General features: G+C 44.7%; 1 protein-coding gene across 1 annotated transcript; it reads left to right on the forward strand.

The window, feature by feature from the left end:
• Nucleotides 1-351: 351 nt before the first annotated feature.
• LOC310784582 (E3 ubiquitin-protein ligase RING2-A-like) lies at nucleotides 352-14,730 on the forward strand. The gene is made up of 7 exons (XM_083645575.1): nucleotides 352-486; nucleotides 2,166-2,267; nucleotides 6,450-6,610; nucleotides 9,373-9,588; nucleotides 10,159-10,518; nucleotides 11,565-11,787; nucleotides 12,371-14,730. The coding sequence occupies exons 2-7, from the start codon at nucleotides 2,190-2,192 to the stop codon at nucleotides 12,584-12,586; spliced, it is 1,254 nt and encodes a 417-aa protein (XP_083501701.1). The 5' UTR covers nucleotides 352-486; nucleotides 2,166-2,189; the 3' UTR covers nucleotides 12,587-14,730.
• The last annotated feature ends 187 nt before the right edge of the window (nucleotides 14,731-14,917 follow it).

Raw genomic sequence — 14,917 nt, forward strand, 5'->3', positions numbered from 1 at the left:
CTGTTATCTCAAAGCAAAACCACAGTCCAATTCCATGTAGCCTATGTGTATACTTGGCCAATTTTCTGATTCTGATCTGATCTCTAGCTACAATACAGACATTCTGGACCAGCTACATTAAAAGTAGGTTATGTGAGTCCAAGAGACAACATGTCTTCAGATGGGCTCCGTGGTTCTAATGTGGACTGATTTAATGTCCTTGATATGAAAACGATTAAGAATCAAAATGTGATGCTTGCATAGTGGGTTTCCTGCTGCACTACCCAGACAGCCCGCCGGGAGTCGCTGTCGCAGAAAAGGGTCGACTATTAGATGATGTTGGATGTGACGCTCGAGGAGGGAGTGTTTCCGGCTGGGGGGAGAGAAGATGGCCGCTGTCAGCTGGCTGGTAGATGTTGCGTTTTTGATTTGGTCAGTTGTTTTTGCTCGAACAAAGGACAGTTAGAGAGACTACAATATCAACACAGAGACGACACACACACACAGGTAGTGAGAACATATCAGCCGTGCGTCACAGCCGTGTGGTCAGTGACGTGACGTGTGTGTTTGTGTGCGCGTGTGTGTGTGCGTGCGTGTGTGTCTGTGCGTGCGTGTGCGTGTGTGTGTGTGTGTGTGTGTGTGTGTGCGTGCTTTGGGAGGGGTGTCTCCTCACTGCTCGTGTGGTCAGTCACGTGACGTCAGCGGTGAGTTGCGGGTTCCATTCCCTCACGTTCACCTTCCTAGTGTTGCCTTTAGATTACATTGAACGCGTGAAAGACGACAACTTTACCAACTTCTTTATTACTTGCAAACGGAACGAAAAACGGGGTTAATATTCATATTCCTATGGTATTCATATGGAGTGTATAATTTGTCTGTCTCTGGTAACGTTGGGTAGTAGGCCTATAGTATCTGTCATATTTCATGAATCATATTGTTCAAACCTTTATTACAGGATTTGTGTTTTTCATTAGGGCACCTTAATTTATTGCAGTTACCCAGCAAACATCGTCTTGACCGCGACGTCACCAGACGATAGAATTGTGGTTTGGCATCTACCATCTAAGTCTGACCTTCTCTCCACGTTCCTCCAAAGTAACGTTTAGACTGTCACTTCAAAACAAAAAATATTGATCTCATATTGCTTTGAAAACACCACATGTAGGTGTCTTTTGTGTTTTTGTTGAATAAAATGACATTTGATTGACAATTTACCTGTTGTGTCATCAGATAGTCATGCACTCCACCTGCAATGACGACTTTTATTGAACGCCCTTTTCTTTTTTTAATATGAAAACACGTTTATGTCATATAAGTGCAAGTGTCTCTTGCTATGGGCTTGTATTTATCACAAACTTCCTGAATCCTGTGGTATTGTCCCATTTCTCTTGCCGTAACTAAACGCAGTGTTGTGGGTTTTGGATGCTGTCTGCTAAAGTCGCGTTGGTTACATTATCGTAAATTATATAAATATACCTGTCTCATCGCTGGTTGAAATCATGAAACAGAATTAGCGAGGCAGCTAGCCTATCAATGCAACTTTCAGTAGAGACCGTCATGTCAAAATCCCAAGTGCTCAATGTTAAGTATCTCTATATATGACCAAATCCGAAGTATTTGTAACTAATTCCGTGGCCTAATGGATAAGACAGAGGATCGAATCCCCCATGAGGTGCTATCTCTTTTCTTTCATGTAGCAAAAATCGTTGAATCTGGACACGTTGTGGGGAAGTAGAGGAATTACGTCGCTAAGATTTCCATTTGAGATATATAATTAGACCCTGACTAGATGTAGTGGTTTGACGTGCAGCAGACGGTCGTTATACGTGAAAATGTTTGCTGGGTAATGTCTGTATTTAATATTTCCTGCATTTATCACACATTAGAGTCAATGTGTGATAAATGCAGGAAATATTAAATCTAAGTCTAATGATTAGACTGCCTGAAAAAATTGTCTTGAGTTTTGTACGTCTTGTTTTGTGTCTGCTGGTTACCTAGTCATGTGGTAGGCCTAATACATATTCTATTCTTTTGGAATAGAGTTTTGGGATTTAAGTTAAGGGGTTAGGGTTTAGCTTAGGCATGTGGAAGAAACAATTAAGGGTAGGAGTTGGGGAATAAACGTCCTCACAGTTATAGTAATACCTGTGTGTGTGTGCGTGCGTGTGTGTCCTCTCTCTGTCCAGTGAGGATAGTAGGAAGCGGTTGCCATGGCAGCACCTGTAAACATCCAGAACCCCAGTAAGACCTGGGAGCTGAGTCTGTACGAGCTACACAGGAGCCCTCAGGTATTGTGTGCGTGTGTGTGCATGCGCGCCTCTAATCTTTCTCTAACAAGGAACTGTGGATCATAGTTGTTAATGTTGTTTCGCTCCGAAATAACCAAGTAGTAATTGAAACTTCTCCAGTCAAACCATACCTGCATTCCATCCTTTTTGTACACAGATCTAGAAAATAAAAATAAGCTATTTGTATGGTTTTGCTCACAGCCAATCACCACAAGCGTTCTTCGATTGAATGTGATGGGGCCTCTAACGCAGCAGACTGTGGTGGTGAAGTTGAGCGTGGTGTATGTGACAGTTGGCAGTTCAGCGTGCCGAGATGCAAACAAAAAGAATCGAATTAAGTCCTCTATAGGAATTTAGTATCACTTAAAGCCCCTCCAGTCAGTTTGTTATACCAGTACAATCATTGATGTTCTAGGAAAACGTACATGTACGTCATCATCTGCGCCAAAGAACGTAAATTGATAAGAACTGAAGCTAATAGCTTGTTCCACACATTATTCCACTGCAGCTTAATGACTGCAGTGCTGTTCTCTGTGTGTCTGTTCTCTCTTTGTTCAACTCTTTGTCTGCGACCACACCGGAAATACCGGAAAAAGCCGCCGCCATGACAGTCTGCCCACATCTTGGTAAAAACGTGACTTTAGAAGCCACAATATTGTTGTAATATCAACAACTAGCCAACATATATCAAAGCTGGTGGGCTTTATGGAAAGAGCGTGGTTAAAACTGGTTAAAAGTTGTTATTGGCGGCATTTTCTTTTAACACATTGACTGCCAGCCGTTTTTTTCTTGCTGTAGGTAGCTTCTGCCAAGCCGTTTTTTGAGGATTGTGGCTCATTTTACAAGCGCCGAGGATTATTTTCTGCTTGGAGTTTGTGAACATACAATATCTCAAAAGTACTAATAGAATGTGTACTTTCTCTGTCTAAAAGAGTTAGTTTGTAGAGTTAGTAGTTATGTAAGCATTAGCAGTTGAATACAGCATGGTTTTAGCATCAGAAAAAATATTCAGAGATAAACGGCTTTTTGTGAAATTCGATAGAACTGTCACTTTAACCATTCATTTTTGGCTCTCTCTCTCTCTCTCTCTCCCTCCCCCTCTCGCTCTCTCTCTCTCTCCCTTCCCCTCGCTCTCCCTCCCTCTCTCTCTCTCTCTCTCTCTCTCCCTCCCTCTCGCTCTCCCTCCCTCTCTCTCTCTCTCCCTCCCTCTCGGGAGGGAGACGCACTAGGTTTAATCCTAGTGAGAGGGGGAGAGGGAGAGAGGGAGGGAGGGAGAGAGAGAGAGCGAGAGAGAGAGAGAGAGAGAGAGGGAGAGAGCGAGAGGCAGAGTTGCTTCAACTCCTCCCTCTTCTTGGCTGCAGCGGCCGTCACAGTCTCAGTGCTTTTGCTGCTGTCCTGTGCCTGTCTGCAGGCTGCTGTTTGAGGAAGTCGGCATGGACTCGCTCGCTTCTTGGGAGTTTTGGTTGAGAGAAGCTTTTGCGATTCTGGTCATATTTATGCTGCGTGTTTCAAAGTGTGTTCCACCTGTAATGTATTATGTAAATTTGCAATCCCGCATCGCCAGCAATCAGCGCGAAAACGAGAGCGTTTTCCCCCAACCATTTTCATGAGAATGTAATACTGTAAAATCGCCTCGCCATTTCCTTGAATGGCTTGCTCCCTTTTTCTTTGATTTCGCTCGTCTGGGGGAGCACTGTCAACACTTAGTGGGTCGGTAAAATAGATTATACACATTCAATACCTCCAATAATTGTATAGGAGACGTAAAAGGGATTGATCAACGCCCCACCGTCAAAAAAAAAAAAACGATTTTTTTGACGAGTACACTCGTCGCTGGCAGTTAACAGCTGGATTGTGTTTGACGAGTACACTCGTCGCTGGCAATCAAGGTGTTAACACATTCCCTGCCAGCCGTTTTTTCAATACTGTAGGTAGGTTCTGCCAAGGTTTTTTTTTTAGGATTCTGGCTCATCTTTCAAGAGCCGAGGATTCTTTTCTGCTAAGATTTTGTGAACACAAATGATCTCAAAAGAACTAATAGAATGTGTGCTTTCTCTGTCTAAAAGAGTTAGTTTGTAGAGTTAGTAGTTATGTGGGCATTAGCAGTAGAATACAGCATGGTTTCAGCGTCTGAAAATTTATTCTGAGATAAATGGCTTTTTGTGAAATTCGATAGAACAGTCACTTTAACCATTTATTTTTGGCGTAAGACGTCAGACATCTAAACAATAGTTTTGAACAGTAATTTCCTCCATAGCAGCAGGAAACCCCCCTCTCCTTCAAACTCCTCCCTCCGTGGGTGTGTCTCTTGTGGCTTTGCAGCGTTTGTCACAAGCGAGGCTCTGCCTGTCTGTGCTGCTGGCGGCTGCTCTTTGGGCGAGTCTGCATGAGTCGTTTAGGTTGTTGAGCTCAGCTGCAATGAAGCTGCGTGCGATTGTGGGCTTTCTGCGCGTGTTTCAAAGTGTGTTGCACGCATAATCTATTATGCAAATTTGCAATCCCCCACCGCCAGCTCCCAGCGCGATAATGCGCGAAAGCGAAAGCGTTTTCGCCAATCCATTTTACAGTATGAGAGAATGGTTTCCTCGCGCGTTCCCCTGCAGTTTTGGCTCAGCTTTTTCTAGTCTGGAGAGCACTGTCGCCACTTAGTGGGTCGGTGGAATGGGTTGTACACGTTCGGTGGCTCCAATATTTTTATAGGAGACGTGGGGGGCGTTGATCCACGTCCCACCGTCAATTTTTTTTTTTTTTTTTTTAAGACGAGATATCTCGTCATTGGCAGTCAACCGTTGGATTTTTCAAGACGAGATATCTCGTCAATGGCAGTGAACGTGTTAACACATTCACTGCCAGCCGTTTTTTTTTTACTGTAGGTAGCTTCTGCCGAGGTTTTTTTTTGAGGATTCTGGCTCATCTTTCAACAGCCGACGATTATTTTCTGCTAAGATTTTGTGAACACAAAATATCTCAAAAGAACTAATAGAATGTGTGCTTTCTCTGTCTAAAAGAGTTAGTTTGTAGAGTTAGTAGTTATGTAGGCATTAGCACTTGAATACAGCATGGTTTCAGCGTCTGAAAATTTAAGCTGAGAAAAATGCCTTTTTGTGAAATTCGATAGAACAGTCACTTTAACCATTCATTTTTGGCATCAGTAAGACGTCAGACATCTAAACAATAGTTTTGAACAGTAATTTCCTCCATAACAGCAGGAAACCCCCCTCTCCTTCAAACTCCTCCCTCCATGTGTGTTCTCCTCCTGCCTCCCTGGCTCTGCAGCGGGCGTGTCACAAGCGAGTTGCTGCTGCTGCTGCTGCCTGTCTGCTGGCGGCCGCTCTTTGGGCGAGTCTGGTGGGCTCGCTCGTTTCTTGGGGTTTCGGTTGAGACCTTTGATGAAGCTTTTGCGATTCTGGTCTTATTTATGCTGCGTGTTTCAAAGTGTGTTCCACCCGTAATCTATTATGCAAATTTGCAATCCCCCACCGCCAGCTCCCTGCGCGAAAGCGAAAGCGTTTTCGCCAATCCATTTTCATGAGAATGGCTTCCTCGCGCGGCTGTTTTTGCTTAGCTTTCTCTCGTCTGGAGAGCACTGTCGCCACTTAGTGGGTCGGTAAAATAGATTATACACATTCAATACCTCCCATATTTTAATATGAGATGTAAAAGGGGTTGATCGACGTCCCACCGTCAAAAAGATTTTTTTTTTTTTAAGACGAGATATCTCGTCATTGGCAGTCAACCGTTGGATTTTTTAAGACGAGATATCTCGTCAATGGCAGTGAACGTGTTAATATACTGTATATTTTATTTTACAATTTTCAGAACAAAACAGAACAGAATTGGCGGCATTTTGAGCCTGCCGAACACTTAGTTAGCAAACGTAGCTCACAGCTAACAGCTAGCTAATGCCAGAGACTAATGCCAGCTATTTACTGTAACTCTATTGTATGTATGTAATGTATTATCTGAATATACGTCAGTCGTTAGACAACCATAATGTCTGACTTCATCACCCGTTTTTACAAACAGCTTATTTTTAGGACTTTGAGCCCAAAATATTTATTTGTTAACAAAATACACTGGATGGGCCGGGACTTTAAGGGTACTGGAACCCAGCCGTAATCGTCAACTTTCTGTGTGTGTGTGTGTGTGTGTGTGTGTGTGTGTGTGTGTGTGTGTGTGTAGGAGGCCATGGTGGACGGCACAGAGGTAGCGGTGTCTCCACGCTCTCTGCACAGTGAGCTGATGTGTCCCATCTGTCTGGACATGCTGAAGAACACCATGACCACCAAGGAGTGTCTGCACCGCTTCTGCTCCGACTGCATCGTGACCGCGCTGCGCTCAGGGTGAGACACACTCAGGGTGAGACACACTCAGGGTGAGACACGCTCAGGGTGAGACACACTCAGGGTGAGACACGCTCAGGGTGAGACACGCTCAGGGTGAGACACGCTCAGGGTGAGACACGCTCAGGGTGAGACACACTCAGGGTGAGACACACTCAGGGTGAGACACGCTCAGGGTGACACACACAGGGTGAGACACACTCAGGGTGAGACACACTCAGGGTGACACACACAGGGTGAGACACACTCAGGGTGAGATACACAGGGTGAGACACTCAGGGTGAGACACGCTCGCTCGCTCTGCCTGAAAACACTTCAAGTCAAAACTCAGTTTTTCTTCTTGTTGCTTCAGTTTGAGCTTCTCTGTGCAGAATATCTGAGCAGAGTTTGACACTAGAAGCTGTTTTCACAATCGTCTGCTGAAAGTGGAATGTTTCTCTGAGCTCACTGAAAAGGCCATTTTAAACGAACCAATCCCTGTCCAGTATTCAGCAGTTAAATCTGAAGCAGGCAGTTTTAAACAACATCAACATAATGTTACCCATAGCAACATAGCAGAGTAGACCCCCAATGGCCCTTGTTTGTATTCTTTAATTGGCTAGCTACTAAAATGATGGTGAAATAATCTTGCCGACTGCAGCTTTAAACTTTAGGACAAGGGTTCCCAAACCTTTCAGCCCCCGAGCCCCAAAATAACAACGTAATGATTATGGTAAAAATATGCTCTTTTTAATAATTTTTAAATTGTATTTCACACATTCTGTAGTTCACACATTCTGTAGTTCACACATTCTTTAGGCCAATTTCACACATTCTAGAAATCACCTCGCGACCCACCCAGTGGTGCCCTGCGACCCCCCGGGGGCTCCTGACCCGCACTTTGGGAAGCACCGCCTTAAGGTCCTTACACATCGGGAGTGTTTTTTTTGTGCGATTAATTCGCACGTCAATAATATTTTCCGAACCTATCCACCTTATGCTCAGACACTGGGGTGGGCCAGATTCTTCCGGGTCGTGTTAACACTTCCGGCGGTCACGGCACCAAATATGAAAGAACGTCATAGCGGACAGTAGGGCTGTCACTTTTTCCCAAAATAAAGTTCGAACGAACTTTAATTGCCCGAAATTCGTTCGAATATATTCGAAGTTTTTTGGTTAATAAAAAAAAAAAAAAAAAAAAAAAAAAATCAGTCCAGGCCACCGGGCATCAGCCCGACGTGTAAAGGTGCTCTTATACTCGAGCAAAGCTCCGTGGGGGTGGGGCCCCGCGAGTCTCTGTGAGTCACCGTGGAGACCTCGCGCTGGGGGTGATGCCATTATACTCAGAAAGTGATCACCATGTATTGTACAATGGTGAGAACAGCCCGTGAAAAGTCGCAATGAAACTCTGTGCAGTACTGAGTGCGCTTTCACTCTCAAACGACCGCACATCAGCACATGAAGGACTCACCAAACTTGTTTTTACTGAAAGCCGTTTTTACTTCTCAGCCCTGATAGCCTACTCTGTGCTGCTTTTAATCTCTCTCAATAATGCTCTCAACACAACACATTTACTTGGTGAAATGACTAAAAACGAACAGTTGCAAATCTAAGTTTATAGCCTACCACATGGGTCAAGAAACTTGCTTGGACGCTCACAGTCACAACACTGCCTCACAAACTTGGCTGCATCCAACTCGAGACAACTTTTCAGACCCTGGAGACAATCTTTCTCAGAAGAGACTAACGCGACAAATCTGGAGACTTTCTGACATGGGATTAACATTACCAGCAAGCAGCAGTTGGTTAATTTTGGTTCATAAAAAAAAAAAAAAAAAAAAAAATCGGAAGTGTCAATTTACATATCGAACACGAACCCCTCCCCCACATTCGAAGTTGCATTCGAATTTCGAATGAAAAGTGACAGCCCTAGCGGACAGTGCAGGGGGTAAAACAAAGAATGTAGCCTACTACTTTGAGCTCGGTACACAGCAAGCATGCGAGTATCCACTGTTAGCCAGGTCAGATAACGTTATCGTCCACAATGACGAGCACTTTCATACCTGGACTCCAACAAAGAAAGCTTCAGATAGTTTTCTCTCCTCCGAGCGCTCGCGCCATTTACGTCTTATAAGACCCGCAGACGTTAACGTAATTCCCTGGAATGCGAGACTTAACGAGCCAGTTACATAGCGTTGCATTCTTAGACATTGCCGTTTGCTTTTATTTGGTATGTGTTGGAGAAAAATATAAGTTCCATTGGCATCTCTTATTGATTAGGAAATGCCAATGGAACTTGTATTTTTCTCCAACAGTATGTTACATACAATTGGCTAAATTATTAGTTAATTCAGAGTTAGATTATATTGGAGCAGCCAGCCATTTTATTTTTTTATTTTTTTAGACGGAAGTCATCACACGACCACACAACCGGGTCAAATGGGTGTGGCTACATAACGTGAATATCAGTCAATGCAACCGTGCATACCAACGGCAAAGTTTTGCTGAGCGTTATTGCGGCGTTTACTTTTTTCGAACCACGGTCGATTTTTCAGAAATTCGCTTCCGACGTGTACACATCTGTGGCTGTGATTGACAGGTGGGTCAAAACTCGCATCGCAATTTCGTGCCGTATATTCGCATCGCTCCCGATGTGTAAGGACCTTTTAGAAGGCAGCAATATTTGCATATGTACAAATTGTGGAGTTTCAGTCTATGATCCCTCCGCAGGAACAAAGAGTGTCCGACCTGCAGGAACAAAGAGTGTTATGATCCCTCCGCAGGAACAAAGAGTGTCCGACCTGCAGGAAGAAGCTGGTCTCCAGGCGCTCGCTGCGCCGCGACTCCAACTTCGACGCCCTGATCTCCAAGATCTACCCGAGCCGGGACGAGTACGAGGCGCACCAGGACCGCGTGTTAGAGCGCCTCAGCCGGCTGCACAACAAGGAGGCGCTCAGCTCCAGCATCGAGGAGGGCCTCCGACAGCAGGCCCGCTACAGGTCAGAGAGGTGGGGGATGGACGGGGGGGAGGAGACCAGGCCCCCCGCGTCCAGCTTAAGCCCATGGCACACCACTCAAACGTTCTCCAACAAGTGAATGTTTGATCGGTGTGCCATGGGCTGCAGACAGACAACCATGGATTGCACATGTGGAATCTGACTAAATATTTCCAAACAAGGACAGACAGCCATGGCACACCAAAGAAACATCTGTGTTCTACAATGTTTGATAGCTGTGCCATGGGCTTTAGGGCCTGGCGATAAGTCAGATCCTTCATCGTCTCTCAGTGGAATGTAAGGTTGAGAGAGAGAAATCAAGGCCTTGAAAGTTTTTGAAAATAGACATAGGCAATTGAAAGTGCTTGGATTATATATTTTGTGCAAGAATTGAAATGAAAGTTCTTTAGATATTATTTTTTTACTTACCGTTAAATAGGTTTAACACAGTAGAGTTGAGAAGTGTTCACATATTCAAGCCTCTCTCTAATTGATGCTGGCCGTGGCCTGGTCAGGATGCTGTGGCCACAGGCAGCAGCAGTCTGAGCTGTGTTGACCTGTCCCTCCCTGCAGGAACCACCGTGTGAAGAAGCCGGCCCAGGAGAGTGACAACACCACCTTCAGCGGGGGGGAGGACAACGGCGATGCCCGCTCGCACCTGTCCCACGACTCCGCCCCCTCGCACGCTCCCCTGCCTCGTGGCGAGACCCCCGACTCGGCCCCCCCGCACGGCCCCCTGCCCCGCGGCGGGACCCCCACGGAGGCGGGGCCGAGCCGCAAGCGGCCGCGGGCCTCGGACGAGGGCTCCGCCCCCGAGGCGGACAGCCCCGTCCCCCCGCCCAGGCGGCACAAAGAGGGGCCGGCCTCCGAGATCGAGCTGTTGTTCAGGCCACACCCACAGCTGGTCAACGGCCAGGAGTACAGCCAGACCAGGTGAGGCGTAGCATCCTGATCACGTGATCTCACATTCTGTTCTGCTCATATCTGCATCATTGAACACCAGACAACATCTTCAAAACAAATCAAGTGGGGGTCCTGGTAGTGTAGTGGTAGATTCCGTACCTACCAACACGAGGGTTGCAGGTTCACGCCCCCGTGCTATCTCCGGGTGGGACGCCGGATTAAGGGCATCTCCTGGTCGCTGCACTAGTGCCTCCTCTGGGCAGTCGGGGCGCCTGTTCGGGGTGGAAGGGAACTGGTGGGAATAGCGTGATCCTCCCACGTGCTACGTCCTGCCGGTGAAGCTCCCCGCTGTCAGGAGAAAAGAAGCGGCTGGCAACTGCAAATTTGTCAGAGGAAGCATGGTGCTAGTCTACGGCTCTCCCCAGATCGGCAGAGGGTGGAGCAGCGACCGTGGCAGCAGGGGGAAATTGGCCAAGTACAGTTGGGGAGAAAATGGGGGAAATCAGGGAGAAAAGGTCTGAAAAAAAGTATGGCATTTTTTAATTGACCATGTTTAGGACCCCTGAGTACAACATACAGGTGATTACTAATGAGTTACCTTCTCTACCTTTCCCATAGAGACACTGCGGAGTGCGTCATCATTCAGCAACCAAGCCCAAAATGGGGGAAAACACAAACTCCCGTCCAATCCCTGCGATCTCCTATGTCGCGTGCATGGTCGGGTGTTGCACAAAAAGATTGTATATATAGAAGATGAACACTCCAACTTACTTCATTGACAGCAACATCCACATTTTTCTTCTCGTCAATTCTCAATGGCTTCCTTGTTTTCCTCGGGAGTACAAAAAAACTTTAACTGGCGATTTTTTGGATTTGTTGTCTGCGCAGCCCACCACACAACAGCTTTTAGCTATGTTTAATTCAAGAAAAATGACGCTGGTGTGTGGAAATGAACGGAGCTTTTCCGCCATGATGGGCGTGGCCTATTTCATGCAGTGTCTCTATATGCTACTACGACCTCTCAAGCACCAGTAACGTAGCCTTAATGACGACGTGTGTGTCTGTGTCTTTTCCAGATACGTGAAGACCACAGCCAACGCCACAGTGGACCATCTGTCCAAATACCTGGCTCTCCGCATCTCTCTGGAGGAGAGACAGCTGCAGGCGGAGACTGAGGAGAGAGCGGGAGAGGAGGGGGAGAGAGGAGGAGAAGCAGGAAGAGGAGGGGCCTCCAGCCTGAGTAACATCAGTGAGAAGCAGTACACCATCTACATCACCACCACGGGAGGACAGTTCTCTGTGAGTACAATGACTACTTCAAACAGCAACAGGGCTGTCAAACTCCATGTCATCACCACATCAGCATTATGGTCGCCCTCAAAGGGCCGGTTGTAAATGTAACACAATATAAATGTATCTAGCCTAATTGTTATCATATTACATAATTGCCTCTGATTCAATTATTATTCGTTTTCAACAATAATTAATAGCTTGCTCTGAAAGCAGAATTAGAGGAAAAATAGTGGCAAACAGACAACTAGTAGCCTACAACTATTAGAACTAACTAGAATTGTATTGAGCAAATTGTATTCTTTGCAAAAATAAGAAGGGAGCTCCTTGAAGTTTTACAAAAAATAGTATTTAATCCCGAAGTAGTATATTCGTGTCCACAGCAGTGATACAAACAGAATATATCTTCATAAGGGTACAAGGGTATCAAACAGGAACCTGATTCTTCCATCTTCACTGATTTTTTTTTTTTTTTAACTGGAGTCAATGAGAGACATGGCATTAATTAATTAATTAATTAATGAATGAATTAATTAATGATCAAATTAATTTTATAATCCCTTCGTCCTACTTTACACCCCCCATCCACCAGACGCTGAATGGCTCTCTGACTCTGGAGTTGGTCAACGAGAAATACTGGAAGGTCAGGAAGCCTCTGGAGCTTTACTACGCTCCCACCAAAGAGCAACAGCAACCCACACAGCAACCCTCACAGCAACCGCAACCACCACAGCAACCCACCCAGCAACCACAGCCACCACAGCAACCACCGCAGCAGCAGAAGTCCCCTCCGCAGAGAGAGGGATGAGGGAGAGGAGCGTGCTTCATCTCCTCTCGTTGAGCGTGTGTGATTTCAAGTGTTGTCTTTTTGAGGTTTAGTTCCCGCCTCTCCTCGAGTCTGTACCGACTCAAGCATTAAACTTTTTTTTTTTTTAATAGCATTAAGTTGAACCTGTTTTGTTTTCATCTGTAAACTCGAACGTGGAAATTCTGACCTGAGAGTTTAGCAAAACAAAATAACTCATTGATGACAATAGTAGATAAGCAGCCGTCATCCGGAGGTCCTCCTGCCCTGATCACTGGACAAGAATGCTGGAATCTCTCTCGTTTTCTCATAATATGACCGGTTTGTCTACTGATTAGCTTCTAATTTTTGTTTGTCTTTGAGTTTGAAAACCTTATTTGCTTATCAATACTTATGACTTGCACAGCTTCAGTCAGGCACCACTGTGCAAAGTAAAAACAGCTGGTCGCCCGCTACTACGGCCAAACTTTGACCAATCACAGAATCACCCTTTACTGTCTGCCACGCTTGACTGTGCATCAAATGAATATATGATATGAAAGTATGTGTGTGAGAGAGAGAGGAACCTTGTTTTAAAGACTAAAGATGTCTCCCTTTGTTTTTTAACGAGCTCATTCAGAAAACGAGACGTGGCTTTTGTCCCGTTCATTAGATCCTGGACATTTTGTCGGAGAATAGCTGGTAAAAAGTAGAATGAAAGTGCTGACACAGCACCCGCACCACCCATTCAACAGTTTGATATGAAACAAATTTATTTATGAAGACTTTGTCTTATTTAATTTCTCTCTCGTCTCGAGTGTAGCACTTTGCTGCTTATGAGAAACGTTTCCTGGCTTTTAAATTTCACTACTTCTCTTTTCTGAATGATATAGCCAAGAATGATGAGGGAGAGCTTGGCACACAAAAAAAAGCCATTCTTTTTGCCAATGTTCTTTTTCTAGGCTGTCAGTTGGACCTACTATATATTACTGATTCAGCCTTTTCCTGGCGTAGATAAGTTATAACTACTAGTCTAAACTTTTGGTGTTACTTTATGTAAGATGTATTAGCTAATCAATGTGTTAAAATAGTTGAGGAGCGTAAGGCACACAGCCATAGTGGATTATAATGTGTTCGAGTAGGGTATGCAGCTTACAGCTTCTTTTTTAACCCAGTGATACCTGATGCAGCATTTGCGTGTATATCCCTCATTTGTGTGTGTATCCCTTCAAGACCGCGAACCGCGTCTTAAAGGGATACACACACAAATGCTACATCCGGTATCAATGGGTTAAATGCAAAAACTACAAAGTGGACTGAGTGATTCATTCATCATTGAGACCAGGGGTGCCCAATAGATCTCGCTCCATCAATAAGTAGCTCACCAAAGAAATCCAAAATGTCTTGTTTTTTTATTCGATTTTCTTATGCACAAACTAAATCCCTCTGGTATAGCTAGCTCAGTATATACAGTATTTAACATCACATTATTAAATAATGTTAAATTAATAATAATACTCTTAAAATGTGCTAAATATGTACATGGGGGGGGGGGGGGAAGAAGTAGCTTGCGACTAGTTTTATTTTTTCTAAGTAGCTCTCATCCTAAATTGGGCACCCCTGTTTTAGACCAATATGAACTACATTGTATTTTGATAGTGCACTGGGGTATCTATTGATTTTAACAAGGGAACTACGAAAATATGTTTTTCCTTCAAATGTGTAGTTACTAAGGGGGATACTGTTTGTGCAGTTCTGATTTCTATTAAGATCCAGTTAGCAAGAGGACATGTGTGCAGGTACCTCACTGTTTTCATAGTATTTTCCCTTTAAAATATACAGTATATATCCCAGTTTTCTCCTCTTGAGCCCTGAAAAGCTGTAGCTTCCCCTTCAAATCCAAAGTGGAATAGGTGTTTCCCCTTAAATCTGTCGACAAGGTGTATTCTTGACACTTAAAAGCCAAATGCCTTAGTTAAGCTCTCCACTACTCTAGGCTCTTTCCTCCAGTCCTCTTATGCACTTTATACTTCCCGCAGGTGTATAGTGGGCTTTCCTACCTTACCTCAGTTTTGATACAATCTTTGTATGATGTTAAAAAAATTAATGCAATATTTCAATTTTATGCTGTTATTGTCTACACCTCTATTGATTTGTCAGTGGTGGAAAACCAATCAGCACAATAAAATGGACATTTGGTCTGAAATCTGGGTCTTGTTATTAATTACCGACGTTCAGGTAGCTGCTGTTATCCAAATCTGTTTGAACTTAGCAATGGTTGGCAGGTTTGTTTTGCCTTGTGTTTCTTCTTAGATCTAATGGCTAGTCTTGATTTGTACAAGAGGAATTGCAACC

This window comes from Poromitra crassiceps (assembly GCF_964638095.1).
Source record: "Poromitra crassiceps genome assembly, chromosome: 11".
In the NCBI taxonomy this organism is placed as follows: domain Eukaryota; kingdom Metazoa; phylum Chordata; class Actinopteri; order Beryciformes; family Melamphaidae; genus Poromitra; species Poromitra crassiceps.

Bases quoted from the DNA above. Each gene is read 5' to 3' on its own strand.
- LOC310784582 (XM_083645575.1), top strand. From the start codon at position 2,190: ATGGCAGCACCTGTAAACATCCAGAACCCCAGTAAGACCTGGGAGCTG. The intron at 2,268-6,449 runs GTATTGTGTGCG...GTGTGTGTGTAG, and splicing joins AGCTACACAGGAGCCCTCAG to GAGGCCATGGTGGACGGCAC. The intron at 9,589-10,158 runs GTCAGAGAGGTG...CCCTCCCTGCAG, and splicing joins CGACAGCAGGCCCGCTACAG to GAACCACCGTGTGAAGAAGC.